This window comes from Hydractinia symbiolongicarpus, chromosome 8 (genome assembly GCF_029227915.1).
Source record: "Hydractinia symbiolongicarpus strain clone_291-10 chromosome 8, HSymV2.1, whole genome shotgun sequence".
NCBI classification, from domain to species: Eukaryota; Metazoa; Cnidaria; class Hydrozoa; order Anthoathecata; family Hydractiniidae; genus Hydractinia; species Hydractinia symbiolongicarpus.
Window position 1 is genome coordinate 24,823,533 of NC_079882.1, and position 15,736 is coordinate 24,839,268.

The window sequence follows — 15,736 nt, forward strand, 5'->3', positions numbered from 1 at the left end:
GTTGAAAAGAATTAAGTTTTATTTAAAATTATTGTTTTTGGTTACCGACGAATTTGTACTCTTTTACATGGATTGTATAATTTGGATAGCGTTTATTCCTTGTGTCTATTGATGGTCCGCCAAATTTATAATTCACTGTTTTTTAATTTGGATTTACCTCTTATTCGACGTAGAAATTTATTGTGCTTTGTAATACTCACTTTTCAACAGGGCGGGAAAATACCTGTGTTTTTTGTTTCCGGTGATTAAAAATTAATCCTTACACTACGATGCAATTTTTCGAAAAACTTGAAATATTCATGGTTTTTCACCGACAATCCTTTGTTTTTAACCCTTGCCACCTGCTACTTCAACTCTGGTAAACTTTAGTACTGCCTGATAGTGATTTTAAATAGTCTCTTTAATAATAGCCGTATTTTGTCTGTCTCTACGCGGACCCCCTGCTGTGTTAGAAAATCGTGCTACGGAAACACGAATGTAAAACGCGATAAATTTTTTTCCACTTTGTTGCGACGGATAAATTTAAAGGACGGGCAAACCCGTGGAGTTATCCACAGGCCACCAACTAGTCTCTTTAATAATAGCCGTATTCCATCTGTCTGTTCGTGCGTCTATTTGTCGGAAACACGAAATGCGATATATAAAGGACGGGCGACCCCGTGGATTTTTCCATGGGTTCAATCGAGTCAAATAATTTGAGTCAGTAAGAGAAAAGTCACTGTGTCTCACTGATAATCCCCAACGATGAATGCTGGTAAGGAGTATGAGACTTTTTATTACAAAACATCCACACAAGAGGGCAATAGTTAAATTGCGACAAATTATATGAATTGAATAAGCGAGTGACTTGTAGCGAAATAAAAAAAACTACATATATGCGCAAAAGCTTTTGTTTTTTGTGAAACATTCTTGCACACTTTTCACATGCAACTTAAAACGTAACTTTGAGCCTTTATAAATCCCTAAAAGTTTAAAACTATTAGAATTCAGAATAGCGAGCTTAAGAAAATCTCGACAGAGTTATCTAGGACGGCGTTTGTCTGACTTTTCCTTTAGTGCGCATGCTCTTCTCCGAGGAAACCCCAAATTAGCTCCGTCGTTTCAATACCAAAGACTTTATTTTGTTGATTTCGCGTTGTGGCAAGAACTTCAAAAAATGGCTGAAGAAAATAGTGGAAAAGGAGCGTGAGTAACTTCAATTTTTCAAATAAATTCACAAATAATTTTATTTGCAAATAATTTATGGACAACTATTTTTCAGTGTTGAGATAGAGATTGGCAAACTATCACTTTTTTTAAATCTAATATTTTTGAAGTTTTTTTAAATTTAGCAGCCCTATGATCTGGAACAACGAGAAAGATGTAGTTTTATGCAGAGAAATCTTAGTTAAAGAGCCCTATATATTCAAGTTAACAGGATGATCAAGAACCTGCGGTAGGTTCTAGCAAGTCAACGGATGTATACCTTTATGGAGTAGGGACTTTTACTGTGCTTGCCATAGGCGTCTGGTATATGTTTAGTAGGGGTAAAAATGAATCTCAAAACCCCACACCAGAGCCTCATCAGGGGAAACAAGGCAAAACTCAGCCTCAGATCGATATTTTCAAAATGCAGTAATAATAAATGACCACAAGCAACGTAACACCGAAGGAATAGGAGATTTTGGATATGTTGTACGAGAAAATCGTGGACCTTGGTTTCAAAATTTTTGGGTATAACAACGCCATCTACAAAAATGGACACTAACATCGTCCTTAAGATGATGGCCTATTTTGCAGCAGGCCAGGCGAGTCGTGAAATGGCCGTCAAAAAGGGGTGGTTACCTGCAAGTATCGTGCCGAAGCCTAAATAGAGTGTCCAGTTAAAACTCGTGTTTGTCCCAAGGATAAAAACGAGTCAATATGGAAAAGAGCTGCTCGAGATGCAAGCACTATCTTTTTTTAGACAATTTTAGGATCAAAGGAAATGGTCAACCGACAAAAATGTGCATCAAATGCCTCGATGCCAGCAATGCGTCGGGTGAACGTAATAGATGCCCCCATGAAAGGGTGAGGGATTTCTGCAAGGCCTGCAAAGGCAACCAGATTTGCCCTCATTAAAGGAGGATGTATCAATGTAAAGAGTGTAAGGGCAGTCAGATTTGCAAACATGAAAGGATGAGGGCCTTTTGCAAAGATTGTAAAGGAAATCAGATTTGCAAGCATGAAAAACGAAGACGCCAATGCCCCATATGCGATCACGCCGGGTACTTTCATAAACTAATTCTAGCGAGGATTCGTAATGCCCTACATTATGATACAGAGATAGCATCCCAGGAATATCTGGGATGTGATATTATAACATTCATGAAGCAAGGTGGGATGAATTGGTGGAATAGAGGGCAGTGGGAGTTTGATCACAAGGTGCCGCTAAAGTATAGGGAGAACGGGGTATACCCTAGCGAAGGGGTGCAAATTGCAAGACTGCACCACACCAAAAGGCAACCGATACATCACGGAATTGATCGTCCGATAATACTTCTATTTACCCTTGGGTGTACACCCTATGCAATGCCTTAGCAACCTTGGCAAGCGTTGGGGACTTCCATGTTTCCTGATTATTGAAAGGTGTCTTGTAGTGTACATGCAACTCGAAATTCTCCCAGGTATAACCCTCGGAGAACTGGGCCTGAATATGATCCTGCAGCATAATTATCAACCCATGTAGGGGCTGCATATAGGTGCGGCGCTTGCCCTTTGACAGCCTCTTTTTATCGAGGCAGGGAATGCATGTACTTGTAGTTTCATCATTGCTCTTGGTTTTGAACTGGTTCAGGGAGAGAGATTTTGAACACTTGGAACACTTTTTAGCCTCCTCAATATTTCTATACCTTGTTGACATGCAACACTATACCCCGTACGTCAAACTCATCGGAGAGAGCCCGGAAAAGGCATTACTAGTCAAAAGGTACCCCAAGGTACTGCGATGTCTACAGGGTAAATTAATATATCCCCCATTACCCCTAGAATATCAGACCCAAAATACCAAGCTATGCCCTGCCTGTCGGGAATCTTTGGTAAACAATCATGGAGGTGTATGGATTTGCTTCCGCATGTGCAGTTTTGTACCCAAAACTTCACGACAGGACGTGGTCGTACTATTGAATAAAATGTTGGATGTCGTGAGAAATCCGCATACGGCAATCTTTACAGGACCTACAAGTTGTGGCAAGGCGCAACGTGTTTTAAACCTCCTCGAGAATGAAAAGCACTATCACAATATCATCATCCTGTGCCCGACTATACGGTGGAATACAGCCTAATTAGAGAGGGATTTGCTTTGGAAAGACCCTTACGTGTTCCTGATTGACTCCAGAAATGAGCTGCTTGAGCCTCGATAAGCGTCGGCAATCCCTACTTGAATTGGCTATTTCGGGTAGGCATTGCAGGCACAGCTTGTGGCTACTCACACAGTCGTATACTGCCCTGCCCAAGAACCTATGGAGGCAGAAGAAGGCATTGTTTTTGTAGTACCCTAATGAACGCAGCGACATGAGGCTAATCGACGAAGAGACGAATTTGATCTCCGACTAGTCGGATGTCAAGGGCGAGCTGAAAAAATCCAAGCACACCCTAAAACACCCTAGGACTTGGAAGATTCTCGGATGACCACAGTAAAATCCCCTGGCTTACGATGATATATTAGAAAGATGTCGTCGCAAGTTATGTTCAACGCAGAAGCCATAGACACCCTGGCCAACAACCAGGATCAACCTATGTTTAAACGCGCTGATTTAGGACGTGTCCTGGGTATCAAAAAGTATCACTAAAAGGAGACTAAAATAGGTATGACACTTTTGTGACATTAGACGACGCATTAGAGATTGTTCGTTGTTCTCGAAAACCAAAGGCTGTCAAAATTGAGGATAGGGACAACCAACTCCTGGCACTCGGGGATGAGCTCGAGGATAGGGATGAAAAACGTAGTGCCCTTAAACAAGACAACTCGGAACTACGGCATAGGTATGTTCCACACCCATATCAATATTATACCGGGCTAGGTGTGGTTGATAAAAACGATTCTCACGAGCATGGAAAAAAGGTATACATAAGCACTATATGATCCGATGCCAGCGTAGGCAACTCGGTGCAAGGATAAGCACGTTAGGGGAGATGTACCCCAAGATGACTGTAAGGAAACCGGAATGCAACGACCCCAATGCCGTACATGCCTGGTGCCGATTCAGAGACAATACCCTAGGCACCGAGAATTGTGTTACCTAAATCACTTCACGTTACCCAACGGTGATACACGGGATCTATTCGAGGGAGGTGAGCTCCTCTGACACAAAGCTTCGATCGGAACCGTCTTTTAAGTAGTAAAGTGTACGACTACCCGCTACTATACGGTCCAGACTGTAAGTGTGTTTGCTCCAAAAGGCGTCGGTTGCGCGTCTTTTCGAGTCACCGTGCTCCTCTCCGGGTTGCAGCAGATACAAGCTGTCCTTGGGTAGGGGTTTCTCTTCGGGATATTCTTCACTTTTTGCGAGTGGTATCTCATCCAGCCTGATCGCCTTGTTGAATTGATCATAGTAGTCTTGGTAATATTGAGATTATTCACGATAGCGTACAGGTGCTTGAGCCAAATGGTACTAGGCTCCCCGGAGACTAGCTCTTGCGCATCCTGAGGCTTGAATAGCCTTTCAGCAAGTACCTTTTTGTAGGACTCTACAAAGGCCGTAGATGTATGGTGATATTTGGTAGTATCCCGCTTGATTTTAACCCCCGTTGCCTTCTAGCAGCTTCGTTACATCCAATTTGAATTCGCTACCGTTATCACATTGAAAGTTTTTGGAGCAGCGTAAAGGCCCTGCTTTGTATATATCCTTGATCATGCCCGCAACCTCTCTGGCTTTCTTGGAGCGCAACGGCCTTGCTACTTTGTAACGTGAGGCCACGTCAATGCCCGTCAGGATATACTTGTACGTATTGCCATACAACCAATCATAGGACATGTACAGTAAATCAAACTGATGCATCTCATTGGGTGTTGTAATGGTAAAATGGGGGTAGTCTATACGCTTCTGACCCTTGATATGCCTGAGCCACGGGAGTTGCCTACTCAACCAATGAGTTACCAGCTTTTTGGAGAGACCAAGTAATTTAATAGCCTTGCAACCGGTCCACAGATGTTCTGGAGTATAAGTAAATGTGGCTTAATTTCTCCGCCTCTTCCTCGGCCTTCATTCTTGCATTCAATGTGGTAATAGACATGAAATTTGAAGATTGAATTGACAAGGGTACGGAACCCGTCATGTGCTTGGTAGATATGCCTAATGCCGTCGTTGCACAATGGGTAGCAAAATTAACCTGGATATTCCAGTTGTCCAAGGCTTGTCCTGTCCAGCCCATTCTGACGGACTAATTTAGCAGATTAGTTGGGATTTTTATGGAATACCTGGTAAACTCGGGGAAGGCTACCTCAATATGCGAGTCTGTACTCACGCACAGGCCCTGATGCTTAAGATTTGTAACACTAAGTGCCCCTTCTCCTCTGTTACTTTTGTACTTTGCCTTAGGGTTGTATGAGTATATATTCATCTTTGTTTTAAAAGAAAGATGAAGCAACTGTATATCAGTGATATCACACTCGCATATTAGGCCCGCATGGCTGAACCTGTATAGTAAGAACGACTTCACCATTCGCAAGGTGGGGCCTGACCAGAGTCTGACTCGATCGAGATTATGAATGGTTTGTACAGTATAGAGGATATCGCGACTATTGTCAACAGCCAGGCAGAGGACAAGATCAAGCTTTTTGATTTAAAAAATGGACTCTCTAGACTTCGTGTCAGTGACGGGTATACGGTGATTATTAACAGACCCCTGCAAGAGCTGTTGGGCCTACCCTACGATCCTGCAAAAAAGTATTATATGAAGGGTGACCACGATGCATACTACAGAACCGATGTTTAATATAGATTTAATATAGAGACTCGTTTGTCCGCAGTTGGATGAGGACGACTTCCTGCTTGACGGCAAAAAGTCTAAAATTCTGGCCCTGCTTTCCGCCAAGGAATTGAATGCTTGGGGGACATGTTAACCTGGAGTTTTGATACCCCTGTTTACCTTCCACTGAAGGGCTCTACGGACCGTCTAGAGTTCATGCTAACAGTTTTTCATGTCTACCACCATGAAAAGAACGTTTTGTTCACCGGCCTTACGATGCATTTGCTAATAGAATAAATATGAGCGATATCAGCAAACTGTATCCGAGTTTGCCGAGTGACCTGTACAAAGCGCCGATATACAGGAGGAAGGTCAGGTCTTTAGGCTTAAAAAGATCGGAGAAATAGAGCAGTATCTGCAAAATGAAATCAAGGAGCGGAACAGGCTTGCAAAGAAGTTTAAAATGCATAACACATGGGTACGCTTCTGCGATCATGGTTTGCTTGGCATTAGCGTCATTACGTCGGGGCTTGGCATAGGAACCATGGCCTCGGGTATGACAGTTCCTTTGGCCATTGCCATTGGGGGGCTCGCGATTGCAGCTGGTATAAGCCAAGCCGGTCTCCAATACGCTTCGAAAAGGCTCCGTGTCAAGTCCAAGAAACATGGATGTATAAGGCTACTCGCAGAAGCGAAATTGAACTCTATTGTTGATCTCATATCAAAAGCCATTGAGAAAGGAATCATCAGCGACTACGAGTTTACTCTCATTACGCAGTAGCATAAAAAGTATATGTTATTGAAGGAACAGATGCGACAACGTTTTAACCGTATTGTGAATGCCATAAACGAACAAGAGCGTGCCCAGCTTATAGCGAAGGGCCGGGATGAAGGGAGGAAAGACATTTTAAAAAACGTTTGACCTGCGCAGTATGTAAGCGGTACCTAGAGTCTCCGCCTGAGTATAGACCTTAATATGGTATATTTGGTATATATAAATATGTGGTTTTTAATCCTCACTCAGCAACCATTCTTGTTTGAAGTCCTTATACCGGCATTCCGTGATATGTACCTGAGGGCAGTAGTTTTTATCTTGCACATACACCGATGAAATAGCCAAGATGGCACTGCCTTGGCAGGGTTCATCGTAGGGTACCGGCATACCGTGGAATTTGGTTGTAAATCGCGTCCTTGTAGTATTAAAGCTTGGCGTTCACATAACGGTCCTTTTTCACAGGTTCTGTCGTCAATTGGTCGGAAATCAACTCCTCAATCCTGGACCAGATTTGACAATACTTTGCAACCCAATCAGGGTACTCTTCAAAATCAAGACTCATCGCCGGTACGGCATTGGCGTTGTACCGGCTTTTACCGGATTTTTGGTGTTTTTACCCCGAGTGCTACCACAAGGTCCCGTGCATGGTAGCCTATAATGTACCGTTGATCTTTACCCCTGTTAGCAGGAATGGGATCCGACACCGTCATGTAGTCCACATTGATATCAACGATATCCGTGAAGGTAGCAGCAAATGAGTAGAATAATAGGTTTTACAAGCTCATTCTCAAATCGTAGCACCTTGTTTATTATGTATTTCGAACGACTGCAGAGAATTGCATGTCATTGTACATACGCAGCCGCCCCCATTATATATGGTATATTCATGGTAGCAGTACCAGCATAACATTTAACCGCTTACCACAAACCTACGTCCGCAGGTGCACCTGTCGTATGCATCCAACATATGTTCACACTCGTTACAATGCTCCATTTACTCTATAGTCTTCAAGACGATCATCTAGGGCTTGAATCTTCCGTTCATTCTCCTTCTCCCTCTCCAATTCTTGTACTAATGCCAGGGCCATGTGGGATAAGGAGATGCCGACACCAGCCATAAAGGTCATCAATGCTGCAGCTCCGAAGATATCGAATTTTGATTGACAGTTGACGCACATTTAATAGTATTATCTTACAATCACGTTGTAGGATAACCTTGGTTTCTTCACCCACATATAGGGTACGTTTTGTAAGGCATTACCTGCGTTTTGAACTTGCTTGGCACAAGCCTTAGAAAACAGGTATGATATTCAACGGCCTTGTTACACATGTCCTGCGTCTTTAAATGATCCGGAATAAACCAAAATATATCATGGTCCTTTAGGAAAGCCTCGTTACACATATCCTGCGTCTTAAAGTGGCATCTTTCCTACGGCCTTGTTGCACATGTCTTTCGTCTTAAGTTGATCTGGTACATTCATGAGCGCCCAGGGCTCCTCCTCAACGGCTTTTTTGCACATGTCTTGCGTCTTGAGTTGACTCATTTATATATGTGCAACTCCGAAGATTGCTGAGATTTACTGCGCATTCGTTTATTCTTAGGGAATAACCCTTTCTACTCATTTTTGTATGATAGGGACTTACCCTTGATATGCGTAGACTTTTAGGGATTGTGCTAGAAATTTTGGACTCCTATTTGTATGATTTTTGATGACGTAACTACATTGCACTGATTATTAGGGATATATCCTTGAATTCCATAGCTCAATACTGCATGGTACTAAATGGTACCGGATACTCGGGGATTTGTTGTGACGCCACTGTGTTCGCGCACGCGACTGTGCCAGAACATATATTTTCTTATCTCTTGTAGTTTGAGATGAGAAGAGTAGTCGAGGTAGTCGAGATAGAGAGATTCCACTGTACTTGTATTAATTTTTGCGCACCAAAGAAAAAAAAATAAGTAAAATAAAAAAATAAAAACAGTATTCACCAACACATGACATTTACCCGGTATATCTTGTACCTTTTTGACAAGGGGCTGATGACATGGATGGATGTGAGTAAGCGTATTTATCATGACCCCTGTATTTTTTCTGCTTGATCTGCACAGTGGTTAGACAACCTTGAGCCCAGGACATCTGACGTTTTCACATGAATGGGAAGGCGGTTTATGACCGATACAAAAGAGTCAGGAAACGTGAGAACGAGGAAATGTTCCGGTATGACCTAACCTGCTCAGTCGTGAAGTCAATTTAAAAAAAACATAACTCACTTTTATGATATCTTTATACGCCAACCTCGTGCCCAGATGTTCTCTTCCTGACAGAGAGTCCTGGGGATGAGGTGGCGTTTCCATGCATTTTTCCTTTTTGATTAGTTTGATAGTGCACGGCTAAGCGGCCAAGAGAACCTAAGGTGGAGAATGCTTTGCACGCGTGAATTTTTATGACAATTGTGCGATATTGTCTTTCTTGTTACTTAACATATTTTCCCATTCCACAATGTGTGTGGTAGAATGTTTAAAAGCATTTCGTTAGTAGCAAATTAATACCTTAACTCTCTGGGGGTGGGGATATCAAAGGCAGAATTAATATTTTTCTTGTATAATCAATTTTCACTTTGCATCACAGTTTATACAATGAAAAACAACTTGTTAAAGTTTTTAACTTTTAATAAAATTCAAATTACATACATTAACATAGCCAAAAGTGTAATTCCCAGACCTTTTGAACTTATCTTTTGTCAAGTAAATGCGTTAATTGTTGAGCGGAAAAAAACAACATTGTGAGCGAAATTGCTCCTCTTTTGAAGGTCACAAAGTAGAGAGAAGACAACACTCTCCCTCCTCCACACACTATATATATTTTTAGCCACACATTCATAAATATATGTTTCTACCAAAAAAGTACTTATTGTTGTGGGAGAAAAGACATAAAAATGTATGAACTCTTCTTCTATAAAAGTGCATAGCAAGTTGGTTTCGAGTAGTACTGACAAATAATATTCGAATACACAGAAATCACTAAACAAAATGCTCAGCCTCTAAAAATTTAGTGAAAAATAGTTGGATTGGAAAAAAATAATTGTTGGTAAAAAATTTTTAGTTGTTGAGGCAAAATATTGTCACTCTTAACCAAAAGAAATTATTAGGAGAACATCCTTTATTAAAAAACACGGACCGAAAGTTTGATTAGATTTATTGTATGATTGGGTCTGACTTTTGTGCAATTTTGATTTCCGCAGCCTCGATTCGAGACCCTTGTCATTGTATAAACCGGACCAATCAAATGTGCCCTAAGCAATGGGTGAGTCGTACGTAATGCGCATGCCCAGTTATTATTATGGCTGAAGAAGTGGAAATGATGTTCTAGGTGGCTATAAGCATATATCAAGTAAACATGGAAAAATTCTGAACTTTGATTGAAAATTGTCGTTTGATATGATTAGTTGTTTGTCGAAGTGCATGTTAAGTTTAACTCTTCAAATCTATGGGAAGAAAATATTGCATTTATAGATAACTATTATAAGAATTTACCTGTATCAACTGAAGATATAGCTAGCTGCGCTGAAAACTTAATAAACTTCGACATTCAGTGTTTTAGTTAGCATAAACTAATTGTTAAAAATGGCAACAGAAACGGAGAGATTTCAATCAAAATTTAGAAGGGAGAATAGGACAACAACAGCTGGAAGAAGAAGAATTTTTGAGGATGGAGCTGAACGCGAAAGTAGTAGAACAAGTGGAAGAAGCTCTAATGATAGAACTGAATCAGCTTCAATTACACAGAAAATGAATAATATAAATTTGAAAGATGAAAAAGTAAAAAATGAGTCAGACCAAGAAGATACAAAACCAGAAAAAGAAGAGGACGAGGAAGAAGAACAGTCAACTGCAAAGAAAAGTCACAAGAAAGCTGGATCGAGTGCTACCAGCAGGAAAAGAAATCAAAGGAAAAACTTAAGAGAAAAACGAAGGTCCACAGGTGTTGTAATTATGCCTGGAACAGCTGTGGTATGTTACCTGAATTTTGTTTTTTTATTCTTTTCTTCATCTGTGCTTGGTTTCTTTTTCTGCAGTTCGCTTTTATATATATATAAAAGCGAACTTTTATATATATATAACACCTGTGTCAGGTAGTACACAGACATGTCACAGTCCAACTCTCACACAAAAAGGTTTAATTAAACAAGAACTACAAATATTTGAATTGAAGTAAAGCTAAGTTGGCAAAAACTTACCTAAAACAACGCAACAATAGGTCAGGTTTAAAGTTAAGAAACAGAGATTTTATGAAAAATTTAGCTCTAGATTATAATGGCTACCCTAAAAAATACGGACCTGTAATTGGTTTAAAAGTATTATGTGAGATTTGCTGACTGGGAGACTAGCCATTAGCCTTGGCTAATAATTAGTGTGTTATATTTTTACTTTTGTAGTATATAAAAATATGGAATCGTACAAATTGATAAACTGTTTCTTCTTGCCAGTATATTAGTATTTAAGATTTTTTTATAGACAACACTATCCAAGATTTAAATGAAGTTTAAATAAGAAATAAAATTAGGAGTTCATAAATTTTTAATAAAATTTGTTTTGGTGGGCTGTTCTGTAATGATAGAGCAAATATAAGTTACTGTTCAATGGTTTGCAACAAGTTTCTAAACGAGAATATACTTTAACCTTTAACTTTTCATTTTGTCAGTATTATATTAAAATTAAGCAATATCAGAAGATTGCCAGCTCAGATGTAGTAAAAATAACCAACACAGAAAGCCTTCGAGACATTTCTATGTAAATACCAAAGCTCATTAGAGCCATTGTAACCAATCAGTGGACAAGTCAACTTTTAGGAATAATGTTGTTGCATAAAGCTAAAGATGAAATAACGAATTAATTTATTTGATCAAAACAACTCTGGCTTAGTATAATGTCAAAATATCTAGTAGGGAAAAAAGAAACATTTAGTAGGGCATTTGTAACAAATTGCTCCTATATTTTGATGTGGTTCCATGAGAAACAGAAAACATGTGGCAAACGTAAGCATTTTTTGAGTATTAAAACAGATATTTTAAATTCTTTCCAGTGATGATTTTTTTTAAGAATAAACATTAATGATGGCATTTTCTAATTGGTCAAATAAATGAAAAATTTCGCCGCTTAAAAGTAGAAATCGTTTCTACTTTTAAGCCTTTTAGATTCTGATTATAAAAGTTATGTTATGATGAAGCACTAATAACCTTTAACAAAACAGAAAGGTGTGTATTTTTTGGTATTTCACCAGTCAGGGTGGAAAAAGTCTGGTTTTAATCCTAATATGTAGTGTACATTAAATTATAAAACATTGTCTTTCAATTCTCAATATTTTCAGCTGTGGAACTAAGGGATTCAAATCAGCCATTGACAATTCACAATTTGTGAACTAAATTCTATTTTTCGAATCACTAGTTATACAAAGGAAATTTTCTAATTGATATCCAATATATTCACATGGCTTTTTATTCTTTCTTTATTGTGGTAGTAATTTTAAAGTGGTAGTTTTTCTTCTGTTTTGCTTGATTTTTTCATGTTGGTTAGTGAAACATTGTTTTTAATAGAAGTCGAATGAGGCATTTACGTAATGTTATTTATTTCTAAAAAGTTGCTCTTGTTTAACATTGTTGACTTTCTCCTGTACTAATATTTTATCTGTGGTCTTACAGTATATTAAAAAATACTGTCATACACTTTATGTTGGGTTGTGCTTGGTAAATAAAGTTAAAGCTTAATAAAAAGTTCTGAAATGTGGGTCACTGGCAAAAAGTTCTAACCATAAGAAATCAATGGAGGTCTACTACTTCCAAGATCACAGCCACAAGGAGGATCACTTACATTTACATTTCTAATTCGAAACCTGCATTCATAAGTTTAATTTGTAAAACTTCCCTGCTGGAGATTTCTTACTTCTGTAAAACTCAAATTTGTAGAGTTTGAAATTAAAAATCAGGGGAATTTTTAGGAGAAATTTTTGGTTTTTATACATATTAAAAAATTATTTACTTCAAAACTAGTAACAGTATGGATAATGTGATACACAAATCTGCAGAATATAAATTTTTTACCAATATTTGCTCAACAACATGGATGCCATTATAAATTTAATAGACAAGTATAATGATCTCCATAAAAATTCACAGGATTAACAATTTTAAAGCTTGACTTTTTTAATAACAATTTATTAACATAGAAAGCTCTGGTTTTCGGTTTCAATTTCTGTATACCAATGTGAAGGTGTGAGATGACAAAATAATAAACCTCTAAAGGATGAACAAAGCACTGTTTTCATGTATTGGTGTGTTTAGTGTATAGGACAAAAATTGTTGTGTTACTGAGGAATGGTACAACACTCTGGTGAAACATTTTATTGTTAATATCTTGAAAATATTTTTCTTTGACCAGATTTTTTTGTCTTCAACCATTTTTTTAAAAATTCAAATTTGTGCATCTTTTTGCAGGTTGCAACCGACGAAGAAGAAAGAACAGTTCAGGAAAACACAGTTCGAAATATGGATGCTGGAAGTTCCACGGTAACTTAAAATTATCCATTAGCAGGAAATGTTAGATGTATTTTTAAGGCGATCCTTCTTTTAATCACTGAGAAATGAGTTCTAAATTGTGTAACATCAATTTATTAATATATGCTCAAGTTAGCCCTAATTAGCTATACCATCATTTTAATAGGCTAATTTAAGTTTAATTTATTTCAAGTGTATGCTAAACTACTTCTTATCTTCGTTTTTAGGTATCTTCTGTTGAAGTGTAAGTTTAACATGTTTTTGTGTTTATTTTTTTTTGACTAGTGTGTCCATGTATGATACAAAGCTTCAAATATATTTTTTTTCATAAGCTAACAGACAGTAAGCTTTGGGTATACATTCCAACAAGAGATTATTTGAACTAGGCCTTTCCTGTGATAGGATATTTATTTTTTAATTATCCATTTTGGACATATATGGTAATGTTTGTTAGTTGTCTAAATAAATAGGATGTTCTTCTCTATGCCAGTTCAGTTCGCATTTAAAGTACTGTGTATGTCACAAAATGTCTGCTTGCGTAACCAAGACAAATTTCTCTAGTCATACAGTCGCTGACAACGATCACGATCTCGTGGAAGTACTTAAACAAGAGATAGAAGAATGGAAAGAGAAATACGCCAAAGCTACACGAGTGAGTAGTCCCGCATTTTTTTTAGTCCGCGTAAATCATTTTTTGTTTCACTTAGAATCTTAATTTTTTTGTTGTTTAGGAAATTGATTCGCTGAAAACTGACTTACAACGGTATAAAGACGAAAATGGCGCTCTATTACGTGTTGTTGGAAACTTTACGAGTTCTGGCCGTAAATAATAGGAGCTGGGCACTAGTAAAAATGGGTGGTATGCAAACATCTTGTAAAGTAATTATGTCGTTGAAAAGATTCGATCTTTGCTTGAATCGAGTTAAAAAAATGACACAATTGCTACGACCTTGGATAACATGTATATTTGGATGTGTTACGCAGCAAAATCTTCCATCTTTTGTTGAAATATCATCCATAAGAATCGACGACGTTTGAAAATGGAAACATTTTTATTTCTCGTCTGGGTATCATCCATTATGTGTTTGTACAGTATGCAATGCATGCTGGGAATTTTGTATGTAGGTTTTATTAATTTATATTTTTCTACTTGTCTGGTGAGATATATTAATACCATGACCCTATTCTGACATTATTTTGTCAATAGCTTTATATTCCTATTTGGGTTAATCAAGTTATATATTTTGATGACGAAAGTTTTGAACGTCGAAATAATATCTCATTTGCTATTTTTAATTGTTGTCCTTAGAAACTCGACTTTGTAAATTATAGCTTTTAAAGTCCAACCGGATTTTGTCTCTTTACACGAGTGTCTTTAAAAGATTTTTTGTGTAAAACTGTATAATACTATGAAACTGTGAGAATTTTATTTTTTTACTTGCAAATGATCTCACAATGTTGGAATATTACAATGATTCTCACGACGCCGTCAAGGGGATTCCATTGACACGTTTTCTAATGGTAGAAAAGAAACCCCTGCAATTGTGGTAATGGAATTCCTTTGATGGCTAAAAGTAATTTTTTTTTACAAATAAAATTAATTATTATTGGTAAGTACGCCAGAATTTTTTTGCTTTTGGCTATTTGCAGGAGTCATTTTTAGATGGCTTTAAATCTTGAATATAAACTAGAGTAGCAACAAAGCCTGCACCTTAACAACGAAGACTACACCTTAGTAACGCGCTTCTGCTTAGTGTCAACTTATGCACGTTTTTATAACACTTGTCCCCTTGATAAAATTGCACTTGTAACGTATTTTGAGACAAATCTCGTTTTGTATGTTACTCCAGTGTTGTTTGAGTAGCGTGAAAGAAAAGAAACACACTTTTACCCGTCGTTTTTTCTTGTATGTGTACAGAGAGGAGTGAGAGCCTTAGTTTTCGTATTTCCTGAAAAAAATGGCCTTGTTATTCGTGTTTCGCGAATTGAGCAATGTCTTATTTTCTTGATTAATTAATTTTCGCAAATCACAACGAAAAAACGGCGAAATTTCACGCACAAATTACGCCCGTACGTAAATTTTAAAAAAAACATCCATTTATCAAATTCGATTTTCTATAATGGATTTTTCTTTCATAGAATAAAAGTTCGAAATATATATACTGTGCATCAGGTAATGCAGAAATGAGATCTGGTCAATCCAATTTGTCTTTTTGTTCAATTCCTTTGGCATCCTTGATTCTTGTCATTCCTAGTTACATTTTCAATATTTCAAAAACTCTTTTTTTTTTTGCTTTTAGTCCCACTAATCGAATACATAACCTAAGAAAACAATTTAAATCCTAAATATTCTGAAAAAATAGTTTCAAAACTAGCGGGAACTTTGTAACCTTAGTATGTACGGCATAGAGCTAGCTGTTTTTTCTTAAATCTTGACAAAGTGCAGGGAAGAAAAGAGGTTAAGTATAACAGTTAAGG

The 15,736-nt window shown here is 37.9% G+C and overlaps 1 protein-coding gene across 1 annotated transcript; it reads left to right on the forward strand.

Moving 5' to 3' along the window:
- Positions 1-10,034: 10,034 nt before the first annotated feature.
- LOC130655781 (PRKC apoptosis WT1 regulator protein-like) lies at positions 10,035-15,148 on the forward strand. The gene is made up of 5 exons (XM_057458579.1): positions 10,035-10,718; positions 13,199-13,270; positions 13,486-13,502; positions 13,820-13,910; positions 13,990-15,148. The coding sequence occupies exons 1-5, from the start codon at positions 10,332-10,334 to the stop codon at positions 14,086-14,088; spliced, it is 666 nt and encodes a 221-aa protein (XP_057314562.1). The 5' UTR covers positions 10,035-10,331; the 3' UTR covers positions 14,089-15,148.
- The last annotated feature ends 588 nt before the right edge of the window (positions 15,149-15,736 follow it).

Bases quoted from the DNA above. Each gene is read 5' to 3' on its own strand.
- LOC130655781 (XM_057458579.1), top strand. From the start codon at position 10,332: ATGGCAACAGAAACGGAGAGATTTCAATCAAAATTTAGAAGGGAGAAT. The intron at 10,719-13,198 runs GTATGTTACCTG...ATCTTTTTGCAG, and splicing joins TTATGCCTGGAACAGCTGTG to GTTGCAACCGACGAAGAAGA. The intron at 13,911-13,989 runs GTGAGTAGTCCC...TTTGTTGTTTAG, and splicing joins AATACGCCAAAGCTACACGA to GAAATTGATTCGCTGAAAAC.